The 27,668-nt window shown below is 45.8% G+C and overlaps 2 protein-coding genes across 7 annotated transcripts; both read left to right on the forward strand.

The window, feature by feature from the left end:
* tpcn1 (two pore segment channel 1) lies at positions 1 to 18,858 on the forward strand. Of its 6 annotated transcripts, none has more exons than XM_023818659.2 (28): positions 1 to 137; positions 888 to 1,035; positions 5,895 to 6,025; positions 8,059 to 8,235; positions 8,598 to 8,711; positions 9,355 to 9,485; positions 9,560 to 9,648; positions 9,740 to 9,774; positions 9,856 to 9,914; positions 10,071 to 10,170; positions 10,432 to 10,548; positions 10,901 to 11,025; positions 11,144 to 11,192; positions 11,301 to 11,364; positions 12,734 to 12,778; positions 13,015 to 13,071; positions 13,163 to 13,216; positions 13,582 to 13,654; positions 13,758 to 13,865; positions 14,135 to 14,206; positions 14,424 to 14,513; positions 14,804 to 14,919; positions 15,182 to 15,228; positions 15,451 to 15,519; positions 15,926 to 16,022; positions 16,114 to 16,253; positions 16,886 to 16,966; positions 17,227 to 18,858. In XM_023818659.2, the coding sequence occupies exons 2-28, from the start codon at positions 927 to 929 to the stop codon at positions 17,347 to 17,349; spliced, it is 2,472 nt and encodes an 823-aa protein (XP_023674427.1). In that variant the 5' UTR covers positions 1 to 137; positions 888 to 926; the 3' UTR covers positions 17,350 to 18,858. The 6 variants fall into 6 exon arrangements, with proteins under 6 accessions (XP_023674427.1, XP_023674431.1, XP_072570868.1 ...); XM_072714767.1 differs by having other exon boundaries at positions 7 to 156; XM_023818660.2 differs by lacking the exon at positions 1 to 137 and adding an exon at positions 190 to 667.
* ddx54 (DEAD (Asp-Glu-Ala-Asp) box polypeptide 54) lies at positions 18,468 to 27,440 on the forward strand. The gene is made up of 21 exons (XM_023818658.2): positions 18,468 to 18,606; positions 19,680 to 19,816; positions 20,186 to 20,312; positions 20,398 to 20,468; positions 20,552 to 20,740; positions 21,362 to 21,411; positions 21,527 to 21,568; positions 21,666 to 21,761; positions 21,917 to 22,038; positions 22,209 to 22,270; positions 22,350 to 22,481; positions 22,756 to 22,966; positions 23,050 to 23,181; positions 24,072 to 24,293; positions 24,379 to 24,452; positions 25,247 to 25,444; positions 25,778 to 25,938; positions 26,121 to 26,234; positions 26,317 to 26,427; positions 26,576 to 26,673; positions 27,092 to 27,440. The coding sequence occupies exons 1-21, from the start codon at positions 18,576 to 18,578 to the stop codon at positions 27,322 to 27,324; spliced, it is 2,613 nt and encodes an 870-aa protein (XP_023674426.1). The 5' UTR covers positions 18,468 to 18,575; the 3' UTR covers positions 27,325 to 27,440.
* The last annotated feature ends 228 nt before the right edge of the window (positions 27,441 to 27,668 follow it).

Genomic DNA, 27,668 nt, shown 5'->3' on the forward strand with positions numbered 1-27,668 from the left:
CACGTGAGAAAGAGCAGCCTTGAACTTAGCTGTTTCTTTACTCGGGATGCGGGTAGTGTAGGATGTGCCAGTAACGGTATTGAAATTTGGGGGAAAAGCAATTACCAGAATGTGTCGAGTCGTCATTGCTTAGCTAGGTTGGTTGGCTTTTCTCCGGTAATGCACGTCTTTTCGGTATCTGACTCTAACTTACGGGCTGGAGACTTGCTAAGCTAAGCCTTTAGCGAGCTCGCCACTTTGGTGACAGTCCGCCAAGTACATTGCTATAATGTTTTTTTTTTTTAAACTTCGCTAACTTGTTCATTCTGTAACTCAACACTTGTCATATAAGTGATTGATTAATGAAACATACAGAACACGACTGCGTACTTTGTTTTACAGAGGCTAACTGATCGGCTGCCTAGTTTAATGTAACTGTCAGAGTGATAGTGCTAAGAGGGCGGCCGAATAGGCAACTTAAACTACGCAGCTAGTTAGCTGTTAATTAGTCGTCCCCATGTAGCTAACCAGTGTGCCTTAAGGGTGTTTGCCTGGTAAACCCGGCCGCGATTGTGCGCGCATTTGCAGGTATTTACTCTGGTAGCCCGGTTGGGGTCGGACAAAGTTTGCAGGAGTTTTTACACGTAATAAACATGCACTGATTGACCAGCAGCAGGAGCGCAGGCGGGTTAGTTATGTAATATCACAACCTTATTATGCAAGTATATCCAGTTGTCTATGTACAGCGTATCCGGTTAATGTAAGATTAAATATATATTTAAGTAAGAAGCCCCAAAATGTTGCACTACGACATGTTGACACAAGGGAAAACTGAGATATTGTGTATTAATGTGTGCCATTATTAGTAACAACAGCAGTAATAATGATATTAATGTACTGTTACAAAGGATCGGCCGGGTTGGGCTCCGCGCCGTCACTGCGCCAGGATGGCGGAGACTGACACCGACGACGTGCCGCTGATCCTCACCTGGGACGACGCCAGCGGGGATCTGCTGCCTGTAGAGGATGGGGACAGAGCCGAGCCAGCCGGCGGCAGTAAGTGTTTCTTTTTAAGGCACTCTGTAATCATTCAGCTGGACAGCTCCGTTTGTAAACATTTGTTGAATAAACATCCATACTTTAATTTTCTGGCCACATATCCAGTGCAGGGACATGGAGGGGACTTATGCAGGAGTCTGTCCCAGACGTCCTGGAGGGGGCGCCAGTCCATCACCTGGCACGCATACCGTTATACCCTGGGTGTGGTTTTACCGCAGCTATGAAACAATGATGTCATCAAAATAAATGTAAAACACTATGTTGTTAGGTAATGTAAATTAAGCAAAGACTTTTTCAAAAAAAAAAAATGCAATTCTGTAAGTTTCATCAATCAATTTTTCTATACCCACCTGTCCCCTGCATTGTCCCGGCGGTCAAAGGGTTATTCTGGAAGTTCCTGGCACAAGGCAGAGAATAACCCAAGTGGGTCACCAATCCATCATAGGGCACACACTCACCTATAAAAAGTTTAACTCCAATCCACCTTAACATTTTATTTGGACAGTGACATGACAACATGCAAACTCCGCAACCCTAGAGCTGGTACAGAGACTCGCTGTTCCCAGAGGTGTGCCTCAACAGTGCTATCTCCTGTACCACCATGCCGCTCTCTGTTCTATATGATGTGGTGCTCAAAATGGTGCTGAAAACATTTATTTGAAATGTATTGACTGAGTGGTAATTAAATGTTACTGTAAATATCTCCATGTGACCCGATATCCTCTACTTAGCAATCTGAGGGTAGCTGCTAAAATTGGCAGCAGATGAATCCTGAATTAATCAAGAAAATCCTCCAAGCACGCTTGGCTTTGGTCTCCGGAGACCGACCCTCCCAGACCGCTCTCAGTGTGTCGTCGTAGTGCGTGAACACAGCCCTGTGATCTTTTTCAACACCCATTTTTTAGTAATTAACATTTTATTTTTATTTTGAAAGCTGAATTACAAAGACAACACACTACAAAATTACAGTACCACATAATAATGTCAGTAGCAGTAAAAATAGCAATAATTGCAACCTTGCTATTTTTTGTATTTTTTATTTTACAGTTCTTAGACACCACTTATGGATTGTCATGTGTGTGTTTTCAAGGAACCAGTTTTCTGTTTAATATCGTTTATTGTCGGGACAGTTGTCAGTAAAGGTTGCTTTCAGTTCTCTTCTTCCTTATGCTAAATCTCTTAAACGGGGGGGTGTGGTGCAGTGGCTCATTGGTTAGTACCGTAGCCTCACGCTTTCAGGGTTAGCGAGTCACTTCCTGTCCTGGTGTGCTGCGTCCGTGCCGTTTGCTCCTCCATGCTGACACGTGTTTCTTCCCACAGGCCTAAGACGTGGTTTAAATTGTTTGGTGTCTCTCAGTTGTCCAGAGTGGGTGTCCTGTAAGTGACTGGCATACTGTCTTGTCCCTTGGTATTGTTCCCTGTACTTCCTGGGATAGACTCCAAACTCATCATGAGAATGGATGGATGGACTGATGGATTATTAAAAGAACCTAGTTAAGTTGTCCAAGTAAACTAGGTTTAAGACATGTTGCTAGTTGACTAGTACTCCTTCCAGAAACCTCCCATTTAATAAAAAGGGGAAGTAGTTGTTTTTTTGAAAGGTGCCTGCTTGTGTTTAGTGTGGTGCATTTGCGTGTAGCTGAAGGTTTGAGTGTTGTGTGACACGCAGATACTGTCATGGTTCTGTTTTCATGAGGGCATCATAAGGATATGCAAAGACTGGGTCTTAGCTGTAAATTAGTCCATGATTCAAGCCCCTGTTTTTATTCAGAGTTGTACCTAATATGTCATGAAGAATGTTTGCATTGGAAATGCGCATCCTAAGTGTCTGCATGATTTTGATGCAGACAGTGTTGTCTTCTTATGCACATTAGTATGAAGCTGATCACATGGGACGCTTTGTGCAATGATATGTCCTGTACTGACATTTCTGATGCAGCCTTGTGAAGCCCAGCAGTGTAGCCACCTCCTCACATCTCGTTTGGTCTATTTAGGGCAGCAGGACACGTGACTGACCGAACACAGTGATGACCAATATAAATCAACTGAACCAGATAAGGGAAATAAAGTGTGGACAAGATTAAAAAAAGAGGAAGCCAAGGATTCCCCACAGCACTTAATTTTGATTCTATAGCTGATGGTAGTGGGGGGTAGTTATAGAGGAGAATAGCATTGTGTCATTAACAAGAGGTAGCTTTTAATTCTGCTTTTTCATTGCACTTCATCTGACCTAATTGCTGCGGATATTAAAAGTGCATAAAAATGTAAAATTGTATTTGCTAACATTTTTTTAGCTTCAGGCTTGTTTTCATGTTTTCTTGTATGATTTCTGTGATTGTGAGGTGCTTTCACGTGAAAAGCTTACTAGGGATGTAAATGGTGATGTTTAATTTCTGATAATTAGGTTTCGGCCTTCTGCAGTATCTCCTGTTGGCAACGTGCAGCTGAGGTCCCCTCCACTTGCGTGACGAGCTATGCGAGATTTTTTAAAGGGTGAAGAACATGGCAGGCTGAAGTCCACTTGTTCGTTAGTCCGTGTCATTAATCTTGCAGCTTTTGTACCACTCCGGTCGCTAGAAACTGCCCCGTCAGCGGTGTAACTGATGCAGCACCCCTCCCCCGCCCACGCTGCTGTGGGCCCCATTGGATGTGAGTGTGCTGTGTGGATTCCGGCCTCTGTCTGTGTGGCATGTGCCTCGTTCACTTGTTGGATTATCTCTCGGTTGAAAGGAGCAGGGAACAACAGTTTCAGCCAGCTTTTTATTGGCTAGAGATGCATCTAAGGGTGCTGTGCATAGCAGACAGTAGAAGGGTCAACAAAGTGGACTCTGTGAGCGGTTACTTGCCTCAGACAATGGCCCAGCTGATTCGATTTGGATTTGTCCATCATCCTCCCATGGAGTCTCAGCCAGGGGACCCACTGTGAGCGGCGACCCTTTTCTGGACTGAATGCTCTGTATTGTTGACTGAGAGAGAAAAAAGTAGAGTTGTTCTTCAGTGAACAAACACTGTAAGCTGCAGGGCTCTTTGTTTACAGTCCTCTCGACTGCGGGACAGACGGCACGTTTAGAAAAGTTAACCTTTAAGTGGGGTGAAAGTCAGTCAGAGAGAATCCCACTACGGTGCCATCCCCCTACGATCACATGGCACCAAGGGGCGAAAGAGCAAAGCAAATGGTCAAGAACTTTTGGTGTCGTCTTATGTAACCACAGAACAAAATGGGGGTTGTTCAAACCCGAATTTGCCTTTGTGTGTCGTCAGACGTGTTGCTAGCGATGTGTTCGGAAACTTGAGGCGGGACGGGAACCAGGGACTTGCCCTGGAATTTGGAGTCCCCACCCTTTATACTCCGATCTTCTGGGCGTTCTCGCTCTGTTTTGCCTTATGGATCAAGCCTTATCAGTATTATGTGGTTTGACTCATCGCATCATTTCATCGCTGAAAGTTTTGAAATTTGGCCCCGCCTGTCTGGATTTGGGCATCTTTCATGAACGATCCTTTGCATGTGGAAAGACGTCTTTTACCACATGCATTTCTGTGACTTTAATGTGATCGCTTTAGGCTGAGGATCTGCCTTGAACACATCCTGGCGCAGTGACGGCGCGGAGCCCAACTTTTAATTTTTTTTCAAGGGAACAATTTTAAAGCTCATCCCAAAATTATTTCCGGGGCTCTTTTTTTTGTTTCTATTTCGTTTTTTTGTGACCTTTTGTCACAGGAACCGAAACTGATTGGTGTGCTGTGCCTCCTGTTTTGTGTTTCCATCTGGGCTTTGGAGGGACACCACAGACCCGTCCGCTGGGCTGATCCAGTGAAGTCGTGCCTAATCGCAGTGTCCTGGTGCAGTCTAGTGGCATCGGCAGGCTGTAACCGAGATGGTGCTTCTCGTTAACGGTTAACCAGCTACAGGAATAAGCCCACTGGCAAGCTGCCTGGCTGGGAAGGGAGGAAATAAACTGAAGAGGGTCGTTACCCCTAATGGGGGAAGCGAAAGGCAGGCATTTAAAGCAGAGGCAGCCTTCGTATTGAGCGCCCGGCAGAGACTCACCAGTCAGTGAGTGGCACGAAATACCCGGAACAGCTGAGGATTCACACACCATGTGGAATACTAATATGGAATATTAACCTCTTGCACACTGCGCTGGATCCAGGCTTTATCTTGGAGGTGCCTCTTTGAGTGAGGAGGTGCCCTCTATTCCAGTCAACTAGTCATGAGGATTTGGATTCATTTCAAGGTGTGCGTGGGACTAAGTAAGAGTGGATGTTTAAGCAGTATTTTTCCTCATGTCTTGATGCCTTTTTGAGGGACAATAATTCCAGATTGGCTGTACTTTAACGGCAGTGTGGTGACGATTACACAGAAGGTTCTGGCGATGCAGGAAGGCCACGCTGACATTGCGATCGTGGACCAGGCCACGTTCCAGGAGGTCCCATTAGTGTCCTCCTCCTACTGCTTGGTTGTGGGTTCTCTGGGTATGTCGACCACGAAAGTAAAAACTCTCCACCCAAAATGAGTGCTTGGTCATCTTTTCTCCTGACATAATGAACCCTTCTCACTGAAATGTCTGCAGATGATGGGATTCTACTTGCTTGTGTTCTGTTGTTTTGACTAGCCTACGTCAGCGAACAGAGATTTCTAAGTTTTATCAGTGTGTGAGGTGTCCTTCGTCATCACAAGGCCACTTATTTAGTCTTGTTTTTGCTCAGTGGTTTCCATGAAATGCATCGGTGCTGACCTTGCATTATAAATGTTAAATTTGGCCTTAATTGGATAAACCAATTACCATCATTTTGAATGGTGGCGTTGTCTGTGTGCCTGGGCCACTGACCACCCCAAAATCTCTGTTCCCGTGCAGATGGCGGAGGCTACGACATTGTTAACAACACGGTTACCCCCACCCCGGCACCACCGGAATGCCGGTCCCAGTCTGCTGGCCTGCGGCAGAACTGGGAGATGAATTACCAGGAAGCTGCCATCTACCTGCAGGTGAGAAAGCTTCTTAGGTCTTCCTTAGACCCTCCCAGAACCTCAGGGCTGTAGACTGTATATAGACTAACACTTAGTCCCTAATTAGCAGCTGCTTAACCCTCTGGAGTCAACTGCATCGTCGGCAATGCTGCGTATCTTTCTTGTGGATTTCAGTTCATAACTCGCTGAAATCTTATTATAGAAACATGAAAAAAAACGCTGACTAAATCCGTAATCTGTCTTCTTTTCAAAATGTCCATTGTCAGATGTACAGTGGTACTTCAGAACTCGAATTTAATCCGTTCAGAACTCCAGATTGAATCCTAAAAAGTTCGAGTTGTGATCGAATTTTCCCCATAAGAAATAATGGAAAACCAATTAATTGGTTCCTGGCCCCAAAAAATTACATATAAATATGTTTTTTTTTTAGCATTTAAACACAAAATGAACCGGATAAAACAAGAAGAGCATATACTGTACTAAACACATCTAAGCACATTTATCAAAACAGTAATTTGTTAAGTAAGAAAATAAATATGTCCAAACAATGTGTAAAGTTAAAAAAAAACAATGTGTCCTGCCCCGATCGTCTGCTCCTTCCATGTGCCACGCCCCCTTGTTAACCCTGTGTGGAATCCCTGTGTGATTAGCTGTTTCTGGTTGTTGTCATTAGTCCTCTGTATTTCGTCCACGTTTCAGTTTGTTTCCCCAGCCCGGTCATTGTATTGTCAGTCTGCGTTTTGCCTGCCTTACCTGTACTTAAACCCCGTATTCCCCGATACCCTGACGTCTGCGCCTTTGTCTCCATTCCGTCCCCACTCGGCACAACAATATATAATAATATATAAAATTATTAATAAGAAATCTTTATTTTTAAATGTATTTTATTATATAATAATAATTACTGTTACTGTCTATCATTGTCTAAATGTATTTTTACTGTCTAAATATATGTATTTAGCTAGTGTAAACATTCACGATGCTATCACAGCGAATGCGAGGCTGAGACTGAGGAGTTACTCTTTGTTTCCGCTGAGAGACGTGCCGTGTGACTCATTTCCCCACGCGTACAAGTTATCTTAGGTCGGCATTCACGGTTTGACTTCTGAGATTCATATCGAGTTCTAGGTAAAAAAAAAATTCGAACTGGTTGGTTAGACTTTTAAGAAATTCAAGGTCTAATGAGTTCAAGAACTGAGGTACCACTGTATTAAAGTTTTTAAAATTAGGTTAAATCGGCAAAAAAGTAAATCATGTCACCTTAATTTGTTTTACCTGGATCGGGGGCATGTAGTACCGCTCTCACCCGAAGATCACTATTCACATTCTAAATAGCATTAGCACATATACAAATCGCATTCGCATGGTAATTTAATTAACAGCGCAACAGTGAAACGCGATCCAGAGAAATCCCCATCCGCACCATAAAAATGTGTCAATGGCTCATTCATACACATGAAAGTTGCTACATATTCAATGAAAGGAGCCAGAAATAGTGACATGAGTTTGGTTTTTCTTATTTATTTATCCAACTAAATGTTGCATCTACACCATTTAGTCATCTTCATGTAGCCAAGACTTTGGTGATCAGATATCTGGGATCGAAACAAACTTCCACCATTGCTTACTATGTACTTTTTATAATGTTTCTGCAAGTGTTCCAAACTGCATTTTGCAATGTCTATACTTTGATGTCAAATTACAAACTTCACATAAATCTGACATATTTACAAAGTACACCAAGATTAAGGTGAGTTTAATGCCAAAACAAATATATAAGAAATCATTTATTTGCTATGAATTAAGTTTATGATATTGAATGAAATGTGTGACCATGCCCCAGTCAGTGAATGTGTGTTCCCTACCCCTAGACCCCAGAGGGTTAATGCCCAAAAGGCCAGATGAGGTAACTTACTGTTCTCAGGATTACTTTACTGAATAAGAATCAAGCTTGTAACATCGCCTGGGGACTGGGACCAGTAATGGATGAGCCCAGAGTGTGGCTGGACGCAGTGTGTCTGACTGTCCTAAGGATAGTCTTCCTTTTGCAGGAAGGCGAGAACAACGACAAGTTCTTCACGCATCCACGGAACCGCAAGGCGCTGACAGCCTACCTGTTCGCCCACAATCACGGCTTCTACATGATGGAGCTGACGACGGGGCTGCTCCTCATGGTGCTATCGATGTGCGAGGCACCGGCCGTACCCTCCCTGCGGCTGGACGTCTACGTACGTACCGCCCTGCTCCGTCTCCTCCGCGTCAGCAGCATTCCCCGTAAACTAGCACTAGCTTCATGAGCATGTAGTGCGACACGTGGTTAACCCACTCTGTATAAAGCACGTTAGCTTAGCGCAGTCGCTATGATCCCTTCGGGCCTCATAGGCCCCAAGGAGGATTGTTAGCATCGTTGATGCTATCCTTTCTTTGCTACAAATAATTACCTTGTAACTATGCTCGGTCGCGAAGCTGCCTGCCTTGGTAAGCAGGGAGTGTCAGATAGCTGGCACCCAGGGTGGTGGGGGGCAGGGCAGGGGGGGGTGCTGTGACGTTTGTGTGCTGGATGTCCTGCTCTGATGCCCTGCGCCTGCAGGTCCACGCTCCCCTCGAGCTGCTGGCCCTGGCCATGGTGGCTTTCGAGCTCTGCATGAAGATGCGCTGGCTGGGCCTCCACACCTTCATTCGCCACAGAAGGACCATGGTGAAGGTAGACATGTGGACCGCCCCCCCCCCCCCCCCCATGAAACTTCACTGTAAATTTTACTTCTGCAGGATAGTGTGTGCAGTCAGAGGGGCTGCATGTGTGGGACAGCTGTGAACACAGTCCATTTGTGTGTCTCCGTACTTTGTCTTGGACAGACAAAGAAAGCTTACTAGACAATGCATTAGCTATGCTGTGCAAAGACAACATGTAGACTGTGTGAGCAGGAAGTGCAGAGCTAGTATGTGGGTGATACTGTGTGTGGTGGATGCGGGACTTTATTACTCTGTTAGCACTCGAGCACAGCTGGGCCTTCAGAGTCACTGGCAGCTTTGTGGGGGGAAGTGCGTCCTTTCTCTAGAAATGAAAGCCACACTTTTGGCATAGGCACCCCTCATTTTACTCTGAATGTGTGGTTATCACAGAGAAAGGGGTGAGATGAAATGTGTTCGAAAATATGAGTCAGTCTAGAAGATGGCATTTTATTCTGTAATACAGGACAGCCCTGTAATGTATGTGATGGGTGACAATTTGACCCCTACCCTGAATCCCCCAGGGTATCCATGCCCCTGCTGGGCCCCTGGTTAGCCTCCCAGACTGGGCCCAGATGTCCTGACTCCCCTGTGCTCCTCTGTCCCCCCTCCCGCAGACCTGCGTGCTCTTCCTCCAGTTCGTGGAGGCCATTGTAGTGCTGGTCCGGCAGATGTCCCACCTGCGGGTCACGCGGGCCCTCCGTCCCATCTTCCTGGTGGACTGCCGGTACTGCGGAGCCGTGCGCAGGTGGGTCACGGCCGCATGGAGCCCCCCCCCCCACGTGGAGTGCTGTGGCTAAACCCCAGCCGTCTGCTCCTCAGGAACCTGCGGCAGATCTTCCAGTCCCTTCCTCCCTTCATCGACATCCTGCTGCTGCTGCTCTTCTTCATGCTCATCTTCTCCATTCTGGGTGAGCCCCCCGCACCCTGCACGATCTGCACCCCCTGTATAAAAGGTCACCTGACCCTAACTCCCTAAAAAAATGATCTTTTTCTTGACAGGATTTTATTTGTTTTCTCAGAATAAGGCAGATCCGGTAAGAGACACCATTTTTTTGGGTCTACTATTTTTTAGAGGTTGTCTGCGGAACCTTTAATGGGTCCAATTCTGTCCATAGTATTTCAATTCGCTGGAAAACAGCATCGTGAGCCTGTTCGTCCTCCTGACGACGGCGAAGTGAGTACATTTCACCAGGCAGCCTTAGCCGTTTTTATCCTTAACGTGGAATTTGGTGCATGTCATAGTTTGTGTCCAGTGCTGGATATCATAGGACTGTATGGTCGCTTTAAGGCTGGGTTTAGCTCTGACCTCCTCCATTGGACCTTCCTTCAGCTTTCCAGACGTGATGATGCCAGCATACTCCAAAAACCGGTGGTCTTGTGTGTTCTTCATCGTCTACTTGTCCATTGAGCTATATTTCATCATGAACCTGGTGGGTGTCTTTTGGAGTCTTCCGGGCTGGATGCATTAATTGAGAGCAGTGTTTTCCCAATGCGGTCCTTGGGGACCCACAGTCGGTTCATGTTTTTGCTCCCTTCCAGCACCCTACCAGACAGTCCACATTTTTGCATCCTCCCAGGTCCTGTGGACTCTCTGTGGGTCCCTGAGGACCGGATTGGGAAACGCTGATTTAGAGAATTAATATCTTCTCGCTGTGTATTTTGAACGCCGCGTACATCTCCCGGTCTTTTAGCTCCTAGCCGTGGTGTTTGACACCTTCAACGACGTGGAGAAGATGAAATTTAAATCGCTGCTGCTGCACAAGAGGTCAGCCATAGAGCACGCCTTCCAGCTTCTGGTCAGCAAACAAGTGAGTACCGACTGTCTGTTATCGTCAGTGTCTCTTAGCCAGGTGGGGCCCTGTTTCGGCCCGGTGGCATTCAGCTAATCCGCAGTCGAACAGAAAAGCCCACATGCTCGTTTTCTCAGTTTTAGATGAGTGGCATTCATTCTCTTGGTTTTTATCTGCCATAAAACAAATGGTGAGGAAATGCTCTTCGTGATTTATTGTCATGCCGAGCAGCTACCCACATAAACTCAGAGTAAATTCATTGGGAAGATGCAGGTTCCCAGCCGCACATCGTCCCCTAGAGCCTTGCGGTCTAACATGGCTGACAGTCATAATCTCAGTGCTAATGCAGATTGATGGCTCGCCGTTGCAGAGGCCCAGCGGGGTGTCGCTTAAGCAGTTCGACGGTCTGATGCGCTTCTACAGGCCACGGATGAGCGCCCGCGACCGCTTCCTCACATTCAACGCCCTCAGTCGCGGAGACTCCTCCACGCTCAGGTACATCGCCCCCTACCTGTAACACAGGGGACATACAGACACATTTTGAAATGTCTCTGGTTTTGTGCTTTCACCCTAACTGTGGCCATCCACCTTACACTGTGCTCTTTTATTGCAGCCTGGAGGAATTTTACAACTTCTATGAAGTCATTGGCTTAAAGTGGAAGGTAGGATAATTTTTGCTTTCAGAGCTCTGATTGGTTCTCTTGTGCTCTCGGGTGCTGACCTGTGTGTGTGTGTGTGTGTGTGTGTGTGTGTGTGTGTGTGTCCCACAGCCGCGGCGGAGCGGGGAGCACTGGTTTGATGACCTTCCACACACCACTTTCCTCATTTTCAAAGGTAACATGAGCTGTGTGTCCAATATAAACAAAATTGGTAGCTTTTGTGTCATCTGTGCATTAAAAATGCACAGCATTACTTGTTTTGCATTGGAACAATGTGTTTCATTTTTAAGCACTGTGTTCTTATCACATGTTATGGAGCTACAAAAAAATTCTGATGAGTTCTGTGTTCAGGGTGTGGAGTATACACGCCACATATACTCACTGGCCACTTTGTTAGGTACACCTGTTCAACTCCTCGCTGTAGCAATTATCTAATCAGCCAGTCATATGTCAGCACAATGTATAAAATCATGCAGATACAGGTCAGGAGCTTCAGTTAATGTTCACATGGAACACCAGAACGAGGAGGTGATTTTCGTAGCTTTGAACGTTCGCATGGCTGTTGGTGCCAGATGGGCTGGTATGAGTCTTTCAGAAATGACTGATCTGCAAGGATTTTCCTGCACAACCGTCTCTAGGGTTACGGAGAATGAGTAGAAAAAGAGAAAACATCCAGTGAGCAGCGGCTCTCTGGGCATAAATGCCTTGTTGATGGCTGAAGGGTGGAGAAGGACTAAGGCAGATCTGAAGACAAAAGGGGGACCAACCTGGTTCTATCAAGGTGTAGCTAATAAAGTGGCCAATGAGTGAACTTAGCCTGATAATGCCCAGGAACTTTGGTGGTACGAATGTAAATAGATGGTGGATGGAGAGTACAGGTGCTAGTTTCAGTATAACTTTCTGTTCCTTATCTATCATCTATTTATTATATTGTTACTTTTTATGTCACTACTACTTCCACTATGTTTTATTACGGTGGAGCTGACCAGCTTTCATTTCACTGCAGGTTATAGCCTGACTTTAGCAGAGGTGGGCATTTCAGGTCCAGAAAGTAAAAATCCAGACCAGGATTTTGTTTCAACCATCCAGTTGAGTACTATGTGATCATGACTCTTTATGCTCAACTGGTTGGTTAAAACAAAATCCTGGTCTGGATTTTTACTTTCTGGACCTGAAATGTCCACCTCTGGACTTTAGGTACCTTGCTTATGAAAAAATCTTTGAGTCCTTGTATCCTTGAACAGGGTGCGGGAGGTCCACACACAATATTAATTCTGCTATGTTGTCCTGTAAAATGGTGGAAATTAAGCTTCCATAATAGCAGTATCTGTGAAACGCAGGTTACACACCGGCTGCCAGTTTTAATTATATTGCTGTTGTGAAGTTGGCTGCATTATGCGCTTGAATTCAAAATATTTAATTTTATTATTATTTTTTTAGCTTGCATCCTGGTGGAACTCGACCGAATAATCATTAACTTGTAAAAATATTGTAAATATTGTATTATGGTTACCTCCATTAATAATGAATAATTCCTCTTGCAGGCATTAATATGCTGGTGAAGTCCAAACCATTCCAGTACACCATGTGTAAGTGCTTTGTTTGTTTAGATGTGGGCCTGGACCTTCAGTCCTCTAAGAGCCAGCTCCCGGCTTCTCCCTGCTCTGAGCTTAGCCAGCATACTCACTGAGCTGGAGTAAGGCCAGGAAGGTTATCGGCCAAACAGGAGATCCAAGAATTTCTCCCGTGTAGCGAGCTGGTACTTGCGTTGGGGTTGGTGTGAAGAAGCACCTTAAACATAAAGGGTTTTTATTCCTCTCCAAAGATTTTGTCGTTGCTGTGAACGGCGTGTGGATCTTGGTGGAGACGTACATATCCAACAGTAAGGCCTCCTCTGGAACCATGTGGCATGTCTGCCTCTGTCTTTGCTCTGTGTACCTTCTTATACGTGACTGGCTTCCTTTGTTCTGTAGGTGTGTTCACCCTTTCCCAGCAGGTACCTTGGAGCTACATAGTCTTCCTTACCAGTAAGTCAGAAGACCCTTTCAAAGGTGTCCTTTTCCAGTGACGTAACGTATTATGCAAGCACAATGCAAGAGTTTCAGTTGATGTAGTACTGTCACAAGTTAATGATTTTATTGCACTAATGCTGACATGCATGGGCAGATCTTCTCACTATATCTAAGGCTTGTGTGCCCCCTGTTTTTATTTTATTTTAAATTTTAAGGAAGCATTTGCTCTTTTTTATGGCTTTGCATTGCAGTCAGGGTCAATGAGAACAACTGACATTCTGTTTTGCATTTGCCATGGAAGGTTCCGGGGTTGGTCAGCAGAGGGCATCACTTTACCATACTCCATACGTCTTAACGTACTTTATGTCCCTTCTGTGCAGTTTATGGAGTGGAAATGTTGCTGAAAATCACAGGCCTGGGTCCCATGAAGTATTTCAGCTCAGGCTGGCATCTGTGAGTACCTCTGTTACTTTAGGTGTTCAGGAGACTGGGGAAATGCCCCCACAGGCCATCAGGACTATAGGAGCGCAGTGCGTCTCTGCTTCTCTCCCCGCAGGTTTGACTTCTCAGTCACCCTCTTCGCTTTCCTGGGCCTCATGGCTTTGGCCTTCGACATGGAGCCCTTCTACTTCATCGTGGTGCTGCGACCCCTGCAGCTGCTGCGGTGGGTGAAACTGAGAGACGCCGGCACCAACACCCCAGTTTATCTGGCTTCCTGCACTGTGTGGAGGGGTGACTAGTGAATGGAGTTATCAATGGATGCCTGGCACTGATTGGTTCTTGTTAGTTAAAACCGGGCTGTCATTGGCTGGTCTTAGTAATCCCACCCGGAGCCGCTGTCAAAGCTTGGTACTCTCCCAGGGTTAGATACTGTAGGTTTGAGCTGCAAAGACCATTTTCAGGTGCTCAACTAAAATGTTTGTTTTTTCATAGGTTGTTCAAGATCAAGCAGCGGTACCGCAACGTGCTGGACACCATGTTCGAGCTCTTCCCCAGGATGGCCAGGTAGCCCAGCCCCCCCCCCCCTTAACCATCAACCATCCCTTAATGTTGCACTGCAGCTATTTCTGCCTTTGGTATCAGTGTCCTCATGCCAATAAGAGTCTCACTAGTGTTCAGTATTATAAGCTTTGAGGACCTGTGTGTCAGTAGCATTTGTTGTAAGTCTGTCAGCCACGACTGTACAAGATTCTCATTTGTGTTACAACCCCCCCCCCCCCAGCTTAGGACTGACTCTCATCATCTTCTACTACTCCTTTGCCATCGTCGGGATGGAGTTCTTCGCCGACGTGGTGTACCCCAACTGCTGCAAGTATGCCACTGTGCGAGTTCCTTGCGAGGAACCTCATGACTCTTAGTCAAACCTGTAGGAGGCTAAATGCTTCTTCTTCCATCTGTTTTGTTCGTATCGCCAAAACCTTGTCAGAGGAAACAACAGTGAGTTTCACAAAGTAGGGAAATGTTGACTTTCCACAGGAGTTTGTTGCATGTCTCTTGTGAATTTCCCATCAGTGTATTGTGTTGGTTGCTGATCTTGGGTTTGTGACATGTGACTCATGACATGTGACTTGGGTTTGTGACATGACACCCCCCCCCCCCCAGCACCAGCACAGTGGCCAACTCCTATAAGAAGATCAACATCACTGTGGGCAACCACACGGTCCTGGATGAGGGCTACTACTATCTCAACAACTTCAACAACATCCTCAGCAGCTTTGGTAAACCTTCAAAGACGCGCATGTCCTGCTCAGGCATGCACACGAAACATCAAGCTGATATTTTGGGGGCCATGCAAGCACACGGAGAGTCAAAGTGGCTGACAGTTTCTTCCACTGAAACGTCACCCATGGAAACTAGTTCTACACAGTTCCTGGTGTTTACACTGTGCCTTATGTTTTACTTTGAAGCAATTGCAAAATGAGTAACAGCATTCAACTACTGTAAGTCAGCCCGTGAAATTCTTTCTGGCTTTCTTTTCAGTAACATTGTTTGAGCTGACTGTGGTCAACAACTGGTATATTACAATGGTAAGTGAAAGAAACTCAATCATATAAAGATATGCCCACCTTTTTTTTTAAATAGATCTGGTAGTTTGTGGTAAATATGTGGTGATGTACTTGTAAATTCTGGCACGGTATTTACATGACTTGTAATCAGTAGGGTTCTGTAATTGATGCATGTTGCATGCATGTTGATGCAATGCATTGATGCATGTTGCGACGATAATGCTCCCCCCCTCTTCCTGTTAGGAAGGAGTGACCTCACAGACCAGCCACTGGAGTCGCCTTTATTTCATGACCTTTTACATCGTCACCATGGTGAGGCGCTTTTACCTTCAGTTTGTACAGCTGGCTGCCAGCTGTTTTACTCCTTGGTTGCTAGCTTCTATGCATTCAGTTAATACAAGGTATTCTTAAGTGTTTTTTCCCCTTTTCATCAGCATCTTATTCTCTCGTTGACATAGGGTTTAGTGAACAGCTGGCAGTATTTTCACCAGCGATTTCAGCTCATGCATAACTGACTTTTTTTGGGTCAAAATGAAATTCTAAATGTAAGACCTAAAGGACATTCAACAGTGCTCTCCAACAATCTTACTTATTTATTAATGAAAATGCATCATATTCCAGACAGGACAAAATGTTGTGTTTTTGACTTGAATGATTTTGTCCTCAGATGACCTGTAAGTACGTGTTTGCCAAGCATGTCACCTTATATGTCCTCCAGGTTGTCATGACGATCATCGTGGCTTTTATCCTGGATGCCTTCGTCTTCAGAATGAACTACAGCCGCAAGAACCGTGACCTCATTGGAGACCCTGAAGGTTGGACACACTCGAGGTGGGCCGGGGCTCTGTCCACACGACGTTAGCCTCATACCGAATCCTCCTCACCCGGTTACCTGTCTTTGTGTAGATGAGAACGGCATCGTGCTGGAAGCTGAAGTGTCACGTGAGGAGGTGCTCGTCACGCTGGAGTTGTACAAGCAGATCTGCCCTGGAGGCTCCAACCTCCGCTCCCTGCAGGGGGTGCTGCTGAGCATGGATCGTGGCGGGGTGCGTAACAGTACTCAGGGTGGCTTGCAAGTCCAACTGCTCTGACCTTGGCTTTCTAACATTAACCAGTAGCTATATCTACCTGACCTTTGGAGTTACACAGCCTTGAAAAACAATTAATTCTGGTTTTGCTGGCAGAAGGCTGCACTGCGCACATGATGCTTCCAAGCTCAATGTTTCTAAGACAGTAGTACGCAGGAACAAGGTGAAGCAGTAGACGCTGGCAATGACCAAAAACCAGCCAGGTAGAGGGCAGAAGCAACTTTCTAAAGCCAGAAATGACCGTTAACTTAGCCGGCAGTGCCTCATAAATCAGATGATGACCTCAAGTGACCTTCAAAAAGAATGAGAAACATTAAGTGCAGGTGTGAAGTGCACTGCTAGGACAGTTTGTATCTGGCTCCTAGAAGCAGGACTGGGGTCCCATAAGGAAGGAGGAAGAAGCCCTTCATTAATGAGAAACAGAGATGAACCAAGCTGGAGTTTGCAAAACAATGCATATTTTACACAGACTCATAAACTGTGAAAAGAGTGAAACTGAAAATTTTGCTGCGATCTCTTAATTTTTTCCGGAGCTGTGTGTGCCGTCTGATAATTTGAGGGGTTTTGAGCGGTTCTCTCTGGTCTCACAGCACTCCTCGCTGGTGTTTCTGGGCCGGAGGTCCCGCACCAAGAGCGACCTGAGCATGAAGATGTATGCGGAGGAGATCCGGGTGAGATGCCTGCTTAGGGTGTCCCGGGGTGGGGCTGGGAAAGTAACATGTCGGCAGGGCCGTCGGAGAAGCATGCGGGCCCAGAATTCCTAGCTCCACCCCTGCATGTGAGGCTGATAAAGTATTTATTATAATTTTAATATCTTCATTATTTATACTATTATTTTAACAGCTGCCATTACAGTAATATGGTAGTAGTATGTGCTTTACTAGTCGGTAAGAGGCAGAGTACTGAAGGAGTTTGAATGTGTTTGTTTCAGGAGTGGTATGAGGAGTACACCATGGAGAGCCCTCTTCATCCTCACCGGCTCCCAGACCAGCCCTTGGACATGCTAGACAACCCCAGCCGGGAGCTCACCAGCCACCCACAGACTGTCAACTAGCACACAGCCTTGCCCCCAGTCGCCAGCCCCCCCATGACTGATCCATAAGCACTCCAGCGCCCCACCCATGTTCCTCATGTGGTTCTCTGCTCACCAAAGGCATTAATGGGATCACAGGACCTGAGCACCGGCCCTCCCTCCCTCAGTGCTCTGGCTGGGGGGCAGCACCACCCTCCATGTGGACGTGCAGCTTACCTACCTTACAGAAAAGGGCCATGTGACAGATAGCCAATCACAGGCTAATGAGAGGGGACCTTTGTTTCCAGTTCGCTTCTATGCATTACATTTTTGACACTAGACTGATAACATTATTCCACCCACGGGAGCTAGGAGGACAGATGCCATTAAGTGCCTGTGCCTCTAGGGAATTATGGGCGAAGACCTATCAGATGACACTTAAAGACCAATCATGAGACTGCACTTGCATAACAACCTTGATATAACGAGATGTGGACTGGGAGCGGCTCCACGGCCAGGACCAAGGCATTCTGACCCAGTTCTATGGTGCTGGGTTGTGTGGGTTTCAGGGCGCATTAAGCTGACCAGCCTATATAACTAGGGGAAGTCCTCACACGCACACTTCCTTCATGAGCACACTTAAAGTAAATTCTTAACCCCTTAACACCACAGTATTACTTGATATTATTACAAACTCCTTGTAAAGTGTTCAATACATGCTATATACATATATAATGTAAGTTATTAAAGCTTTATAAAATGAGGGAGGAACCTCATGTTCCTGTTAATTCTGTAGTTATGTTCAGGACTACAGACTCACCGTTCATATGTTTTTACAGCAGTTTCGTTTTTCTCATAATTGTTCCATTAATACAATTAAGTCCTCATCACATCTATGACTTGTGTTTATGCTGATACAGCAGCTGTCTGACTACAGCTTTTTACGGTTATTATGTCACAGTTGATCTGATTAAGCCATCACACCACAAGAGGGCAGCAGCATTTTAATGATACCTTAAGCAGAAGCTCTTTTTCAATCAAGAGCCTATTGGTCTGTCCTACAAGTTTACTGGGTCGTATTATAGGGAGTCCTGAGATTCCTCTACAGTGTAAATGTTTGCTGGTGTTTTTTAATTTATTTTTTTCTTTTATTACGTGGTCATGCAAATGGTTAGGTGACAGTTTAAGGTTAGAGATCCAGGCCTTGGTCTTCACTGATTCCCATTCTAAGTGCGTTTAGTATTTTTTGTTTTTATCAAGCTTTCTAAATGACCATACGTACTCAGAGATGTACGAAGGGTAACTATTGTTCACTTAATCGTTCATTTAAAAAGCAACATTGTACTCGTGAAAAGGAATATTTTTAACGTGTTATTCTATGTTATGTGATTCTATATAAATTGTGTCCTTACTCAGGTTCTGACGTATAACTAAAATCAGTTATTTTGCAAACCAAGTTTATTCTTGTAAACGAATATTTTACTTTAGGTTAGAATTTATTCTGTAGACCCAATAAAAGCAAACATGACTGTGTGTCACCAATGAAATGAATTCTGTATTACTTCGCTGTATTTTTTAAGATAACTAATCTGACAGAAAGCATTGCTTTTGGAATTTTCGAATTAAGTTCATCTCACACTGCTTAATTCTCACAAATTCCACTAAGCTCAGCAAAAGGCTTCTAGTGCTTCTAGTTAGTAAGGAAAATCTACGCAGCAAGCTTATTAGAATTGTGTGCTGCTCAGTGACTAGCCTCAAACTTCCAAGGTTGTGTCTTTGATTCTTAAACAACTTTTAATTTGATGTTTTTTTTTCTCCTGGATCCTCATTTTCATACACGATCGTTAATAATGCATCACGATACTAATCTTTCATGGTAAGACGATGAAAGTTTAGTCAGGTTTTATACGTACAAAAGTTTCGGCCAAAATACTCGACTTTCCCTCCGTCTGAGTGAAACAAGATTGGCCGCGATAGATCTTCTAATTGATGATGAAAGTGATCAAAGGTTACCGATCCACCCATTGTGCTTCTTGGTTATAGATGAAGAATGCAGGACGACAACACATTTCGGTTTTGTTACCTGTGTGGTGCCACTGAATTTGCATTTATTTCCGCATAGGTCAAGTGGGTATAGAAAACGGATGGATGAGTCTACGTTTGGACAACTTCACAGTACTCTTGCAAGTTGCAACGAACAGGGGCGGGCTGACTGTAAGGGGTGGAGCCAACACTGTGCGGATTGCGTCATACGCTACATGGGAGGAGCCAGCATGCTGGGGGAACACGTGCTGCAAAATGTCTGCCTAGTAGAAGATCTGTCTGTAGTCTTTCAGAGTTTCAAGGTTTTTAAATTCCACTTTATTTTAAAGAATTTATAACGGAAGCCATGGCTCAGAGGAAGAAGAAGTTGACGAAAAAGAAACGACGTCCAGGGAATCGAGAGCCTGATGTGGAATCGGACGGTGGGGAATTTGAACTCGCTGCCCAAATAGACAAAGATGAGTCTGTAAGTATGTTTTTTTTATTATTATGGCGCTGGCTTTGATACTCTTGTTGAATACATTCACGCCTGCCTAAGCTGTTTATTTATCCCGTTGTCCTACTTAATAATTTGTTAGTACCAGTCATACTCCGAGGTACTTACGAACAACCTGCTGTGGGTCTGTTAGACTGGCCAAAAGCACGTCGTTCTGTCGGAAAATTTGATGCTAACAAGACGAAACAATTACAGTTTTGATACCCTGAAATTGTACAATTAGGACACTGCAGTCTGATGACATGTTAGATCGTCGGGGATGTAATCTGAGTTTCAGTTTTTTGGGGGGCGCAGCTGTGTTTTCCCACTGGGTAAAATGTCAGTGTTTTTTCTCCGAAGCACGGAAGAAAGCTGCCTCGTTTTCCCGCACCGTCGGAGTGCCTCTCGGACGTGGAGCCTGACACCAGAGAACTTGTCAGGGCACAGAACAAGAAGAAGAAGAAATCGGGAGGCTTTCAGTCCATGGGTAAGAGGCTACTTTCATTGGTGACATGGCTAAAGGTGTCTGTGTGCAGACATGAAGAAGATTAATGTTGCTGCGTTTGTTTCAGGGCTGAGCTACCCTGTCTATAAAGGCATAATGAAGAAGGGCTATAAAGTGCCCACTCCAATTCAGAGAAAGGTAATCTCCCCTCCCCTAGAATGGCTATAACGAAGAAGAGGAGCAGAGAGCTTATTGGAATTTTCTTTCTTGCAAATCCTCAGACGATTCCCATCATCCTGGATGGCAAAGATGTGGTGGCTATGGCGAGGACGGGAAGTGGAAAGACTGCCGCCTTCCTGGTGCCCATGTTTGAGCGGCTGAAGGCTCCCCAAGCCCAGAGCGGCGCCAGAGCCCTGATCCTGACGCCAACCCGTGAGCTGGCACTGCAGACCATGAAGTTCACCAAAGAAGTGAGACACCCCCCCGCCACCCCCTTCCATACATCCTCTCCACAGAATCAGCTTTGTTCCACAAAACATTTTCAGCTATAGAAACTGACTTGGTTACAATTAGTTTCTTACATAGTTTTATTATAATCTCCAGTAGCCAAATTGAGAAACAAAATACAGACGCTCCTCTACTTACGAACTTTCAACTTTTCTGAGCACCAATTCCGCCTAGTATGACTTCTCGCCTCTACTCCCGCCGGGCAGAAACATAGTGTGCAGCCTCCCAGCATCCTAGTTCTTTGTATTGGCGTAAACCCTTAAAATGACGTTGAATAACGACTTACGAATATCTCAAGTTACGAACAGCCTTTCAGATCGTATCTCATTTGTTAGTAGAGGAGCGTCTGTATACTTATGGCTGTTACATGTGATTAATGTGTCACTACAAATGCTGGGCAGTCATGTGAAAGGAACCTTTAGGATTTCATATACAGTCCCTTGAGGCTTTACTCTCTCTCTCCCTCCCTCCCTGGCTTTACCCTCCTTCCCTGGCTTTACCCTCCCTCTCTCCCTCCCTTGCTGGCTTTATGTATTCTTGGTTGTAAGTAATATGTGTGTAAATGCAGTGCTGCTGTGTTCCAGCTTGGCAAGTTCACGGGCCTCAAGACGGCACTGATCCTCGGTGGAGACAGGTACGCCGTGTCACTGTGAAAGTGTGTGAGCACCCTGTGCATTCTGGGAAGGCTGGGGCCGGCTGATGTGACTGGGCCCTGATTATTTATTTTATTTGCTTTTGATTTTCCCCAGAATGGACGACCAGTTTGCTGCTCTCCATGAGAACCCTGACATGTAAGCAGCAGAATGCCTGATTTTGTATATAGATAAAGCAGAGCAGAAAATGGATGGTGAGATCTCTGATTGTCACACCCCCCCCCCCCCATTGCAGCATCATTGGAACCCCAGGCCGCCTTATGCATGTCGTCATGCAGATGAATCTGAAGCTGCAGAGTGTGGAGTACGTGGTGTTTGACGAGGCTGACAGGTAATTTCACCTCCAGGATTAAAACTGCACAAAATCATGGCCTGTTAGTGGAGCCCTGGAGAAGGTGCCCACTTCATGGATATGTGGGGAGCTGAGCAGGGATGGGTGGAGGTGGTGTGTCCATACCAGTGAGCGTGTCTTCACTTCCCTGCCAGGCTCTTTGAGATGGGCTTCGCCGAGCAGCTCCAGGAAATCATCAAACGCCTTCCGGATGCCCGACAGACCGCCCTGTTCTCTGCCACCCTGCCCAAAATGCTGGTGGAGTTTGCCAGAGCCGGTGAGCATCTTCTCTGCACGAGTATCGTTGCAGCGTTCTTAGTCACGGTGACCTCTGTCACTGAAGTTGTATGTGCCTCGTGCTCAGTCACTAAACAATGGGTGCTCTGGCTTTTTTGTGAATGGTTACTGGTTTCTATGAGTCACATCTGCTCCTCTGTGCCGCCCCAGGACTGACGGAGCCAGTGCTCATTCGTCTGGACGTGGACACCAAGTTGAGCGACCAGCTGAAGGTAAGTTCATTTGATCTTCTCACAAAACTTAGGTGAGATGTATGTTTGGAAGTCCTGACTCTGCCACTTCCGTCTCCAGCTCGCCTTCTTCCAGCTGCGTGTCGATGACAAGCCTGCACTACTGCTACACCTCCTGCGCAATGTGGTGAAGCCCCAGGAGCAGACAGTGGTCTTTGTGGCCACCAAGCACCATGTGGAGTATCTGAAAGAGGTGAGTACCCCGAGAATGCTCCTGGTCGATTATGGAGGAGGCATCCACCCAGTGGATGGCATATCCAGGTTGTTGCGGGGAGCCATACTGTAGCACGTATCTAGATGTCTTCCTGTAACCTTCAGAACGTTCAGCTGTCAGATACTTGAATCCATATTTTTCTGCTTTTGACAATAAAAAGTGGTTGACAGTTTTCATGAGATGTGGTATTACTTTGGGTTAATCCAACATGACTTTTTGCCTTGTGGGGAATCTTACTCCATCTGTGTGTCAGTTGTTGGCCTTGCAGGGTGTGTCGTGCGCCTACATCTACAGCGCCCTGGATCAGACGGCACGGAAGATCAACATTGGACAGTTTGTGCACCGCAAGGCCATGGTGCTGCTGGTGACTGATGTGGCCGCACGCGGTATTGACATCCCCCTACTGGACAACGTCATCAACTACAACTTCCCCTCCAAGGCCAAGTTGTTCCTGCACAGAGTTGGTGGGTGTGGGAGTGGGTAGGGTGGCCCAGGGTCTTCTAGGGGGGTTGTATCTATGGGTTCATGCTGTATTTCTGTGGCACAGGTCGTGTGGCGCGTGCTGGCAGGAGCGGCACCGCGTACAGCCTGGTGTGCCCGGACGAAACGCCTTATGTCTACGATCTCCATCTCTTCCTGGGACGGCCGGTTCAGTTTTCCCTGCCTGATCAGCCACAAGGTGTGAGACCTATATATCATCGATTCATTTTCCATAAGCATAGAAAGTCTTTGGCACAAGACGGGACACACTGATGCACATAACACAGCAAGGGATACATTTAGAGACAGGCGGATTAATGTATATGTTATCATAGGCTAAAACCTAGGGTCCCGGCAAATATCAGGGCCCCTCCCCTCTCTGGGGAAACATGGTATGTCTGGTTAATTTGCCAGTACATGGGTGTCCATGTTGATGTCAGCATGGGACCTTTAGGTAAGCTTGTCCAACCCTGTATTTCACCTGACTGTTGATGTCTGGGAAGAAACTGTAGTATTTGGAGGAAGCCCACATGAATATGGACAGAACATGCAATCTCTAAACACACACACACACATCATCAGGGGATTAGATCAGTTTGGAGGGGTGAGGTCACAGTGTTACCCATGAGTCACTGTACTCTGCCTGCATGATGTGTGATGTTAATATTGATGTCATGTTATGCACATGCAAATGTGACATTCCAAACACCACAGTAATCTGATTAGGCGTCAGCAGTATCTAATTTTTCAGGCATTATTTGTCCAGACATTATATTGCAATATACAGCGTTCGGGTGGTATTTTCAAAAACGATGCTATTCCAGGAATTAAAAATGCTGGCTATAAAATTTGGTGGGGGGGGAGCCTCACGATATGATTTCCTGAATGGAGATCATCAATAAGTTTTGCCAAAATATTTTTTGGTGAATTTTCTGCTCCTTTTTTTTTGCTTTATTAAAATTCATATAGTTATACTTGGAATATTTCCAGTGTTGTCACCAACCCCCTTTGAAACAATACAGGATGGCTTTATTTATTTTTTGCATATGTTTTTGTTTGGCTCACTGCTCCCTTCCCACCCATATGTAGATGCTGACGGGATCTTCGGCCGGGTCCCCCAGAGCATCCTGGATGACGAGGAAGCCCAGCTGATCACGGCCCACGAGAACTCGCAGGACTTGCAGAGCCTGAGGCGCGTGGCGGAAAACGCCTACAAGCAGTACCTCAAGTCCCGGCCCACTCCTTCCCCCGAGTCCATCAAGCGTGTCAAGAACGCTGAGCTGCATGAGGTGGCCGTGCACCCCCTACTGGGTCAGTTGGCTGGGTGGTCGCACCCCCTCCATCCTTATACCCATTTTGGTGTGTGGTGTGTAATAGCCCAGTTTGTGCTTTACAGGGTCTGGACTGGCAAAGATGGAGTTGAACCGGCTACAAATGGTGGACAGTATCAAGGGCTACAAGTCAAAAGCTGTATGTGTAAAACAATTATTTCTAAAGTGTATATGTATATCTGACTGTGTGTATATACCGATGGGCCAAAGCATTATGGCCACCCCCACACGAAACGAATAATGTTGACTATGTTGTAAAACCGATGCTTGTCAAGGTCAGGAATATATATTAAATAGTAAGCTAATATACGATACATGTACTCGGCATGTTGAATTCAGAAGAAATGGGCAGGAAAAAAGATCTAAGAGACTTTGACAAGGGTCAAATCATTACGGCCTGATGATTGAGACAGAGCATCTCCGAAATGGCAAGGTTTGTGGGGAGCTCCTGGTCAGCCACAGTGAGTGCCCACTGACAGCGGTTCGAAGGAAACCCATGAATCGTTGACAAGGCGATAGTGGCCAAGACTCGCTGATGTGAGTTGCGAACCAAGTAGTATGAACCAACCTAAGGGTTACTGTGGTACAAATGGCAGATAATTTTGATGATCATAGGAGAGATGAATGGGTCGTGGCACGCAGGGCATCAAGCCCAAATGTATAACAAACCGTGACATGCACCATCAACATTATTCGCTTCACATGGGAGTGGTCAATGTTTGGGTCATGGGTGTATCTGAGCATATATAAATATAAAGCAGTGTCTAATGTGAAGGACTGTATATTTTTCCTTCCTGCTGTATCATTTGGATTTTATATTTATACCCATCAAAAGTAACAATGATTGCCTTCATTTCAGCAAATTTTGTTAATGAAATCCATTTTCAGAATTAGTCCCATTTCTTCTTTACATTGTCACCCTTTTAATCATAGACAATTTTTGAGATCAACTCCACCAGCAAGACAATGGCCAGTGAGGTAATGCGTGCCAAGAGGAAACGGCACAGTTACCTGGTGGATAAGTTTTTGCAAGCGCGAGAGGACCGGGCGGAAGAGAATCGGCTGACACGGCCTGTCCTGCCCACTACCCGTCCCACTGATGAGAAACAGAGCGACGATGAAGACATGCAGGTCGGTACCACTCCAGGACCCTTCAGATCCTCCAAAGACAGATATTGAACTGTTGTTACTCCCTCTCTTCATTTTCTGTGTAAATAGCAGCAAACAAATAAGCAAGGGCACTGCCTTTTGTCACATGACAGGAAGTGGTCACACAGTTTTCCTTCAACTGGTAATCTGTGGGATTGTTAAGAAGGCACCTGCATCTCACGAGTTTCAGGCTTGAGTATTTGGGAGCCACTACTGTTATGCACTTAAATAGCATTGGGTAAAAGCATTAACTAAGCAAAAATTGTGTTTAATGGAATAATACAAATACTAGTAGTAACAATGTATATCTTTTAGGGATTATTTTCTGAAGTGTTTGGTGGAAAGAGGAAGAAAGAGCTGGCTAAGGAAGATGAGGAGAGTGGTTTCGTGGCAAAGAGTAAGAAAATCAGGCAGTCCTCTCGTGAGGAGGAGTTCTACATTCCATACAGGCCGAAGGACTTTGACTCGGAGAGAGGGTAAGGCCACTACTTCACTTCCACTAGGCTGCTTAGTTTGCTATTTTACTTCGCCCAGTATTACTATGCAAACCTTGTAACGGTACTGCTGTGGTCCTCACCTCTTGTGTGATTTCACACCAATGTGGCTATCAGGTTACTGTGTATAAAGCCATGCTTGTTTTTTACTTTTGGTTAAAAAGGTTGAGTCTTGGAGGAGAGGGCAGCATGTTTGAGAAGCAAGCATCATCTGCCATCCTTGACCTGATGGGGGATGAAGGCAACCAGCTGAACCAGTACAAGAACGTAATGAAGTGGTGAGTCGGCCAAGTGCTTTTGGGTTTCCTCCTGCCTATGTTTTCGGGGTGTGTTTGCGTGTGCTAAATAATCTCGCAACAGGGATCGGAAACGGAAGAGATTTGTGCGTGACACTGGGAAGGAGGACAAGAAGAAGGTCAGAACAGAGAGTGGGCGGATAGTCAGCACTTCCTCTAAGAAAAAGAAGAACTTGTATCCTTGTGCTCTGAAATGATCCAAAAATGTAAGATGCAAATGTACTGACCATATTAAGGAGTGTGACTGATGCTTCTCGGACTTCAAGCTGGGTCACTGCACTGCTACGGAGCAGCCTTCTTTTCTTTAACTACTGACCCAACAGCTATGAGGAGTGGAAGAAGAAGTACAAAGTGGACGATGGCGCCCCTGACTCTGATGAGGAGACTGGAGGCATTAGGGGCAGGAAGGCTGGTGTGGGAGGTAGGGCCTTCTGAGTTACATGCATCTAGATCAGGGTTATTCAACTCACGGTCCTCGAGGTCCGAGCACTGCTGGTTTTCCAGCCTTCCTTTACCTGTCAGTCAGGTGTGAAGCCTCTGACCAGTCAGAATCAGTAGTTATTATACAACTACTTGGGAGAACTGAAAACACGGCCTGGATTTGGAATCGAGGTCCAGAACCCTGAACTAGATGTATTGCTTGCCCTGTTGCTTGTTCTTAACTATGCAGTTTTGGAAATTTTTAAGTACCATAGGCAGCAGGTAACATCGTAATAATTTAACATAGATTGACATTAATAACAGCAATTTCAAAATTGTGGTGATGCTAGTATTGCATGATGGGTTAGTCATAGTCGGTGGGGTCGGGGTGGCCTAATCCCATTTGGGTCTGTTTCCAGGCCGCCGGGGGAGGAGAGCCCCCCAGCAGCAGAAGGGCGGTCCACAGGCACGCTCCGAGCTGAAGACAAGGGAACAGATCCTGAAGCAGCGCAAGAAGAAGTCCAAGGAACGTTTCCTGCAGAGCGGCAGCCTGAAGAAGCTGAAGACCAAGAACCGGCAGCGCCTCAGTGAGGTTAAGAGGTCGGGCTTTGGCCGGGGACCCAAGAAGGGCAAGCTCAGGAAAAAGATGTGAGCGGCCATGGCTGCACCTGGAACTCACAAAAGGAAATGATGGGGGACGGAGACTCTTCCTATATCACGCCCAACTCTGGTTCATCCATTAAAGACAGCATATATTTATGACATGAATCTCGTGGAGCGCAGTTTTCTTATGATAGATGGTTCCTGTTATATGACCATTCATTTTTGTTTGGGTCAGTTGTCATTGATTATAGACACACTCCTTCATTCCCAGAGAGCTTTTCAGATCTTAACTTCAACAAGTAATAATGTCAACTTCAGAGGGATGGAGATGTTCTCTTTAAGCTCCTTTCCTCCTGCAGCTCAGCTGCAAAGGTGCCATGGTGACATGCTGTG

The sequence above is a fragment of the Paramormyrops kingsleyae genome, chromosome 7 (assembly GCF_048594095.1).
Source record: "Paramormyrops kingsleyae isolate MSU_618 chromosome 7, PKINGS_0.4, whole genome shotgun sequence".
Classification (NCBI taxonomy): Eukaryota; Metazoa; Chordata; class Actinopteri; order Osteoglossiformes; family Mormyridae; genus Paramormyrops; species Paramormyrops kingsleyae.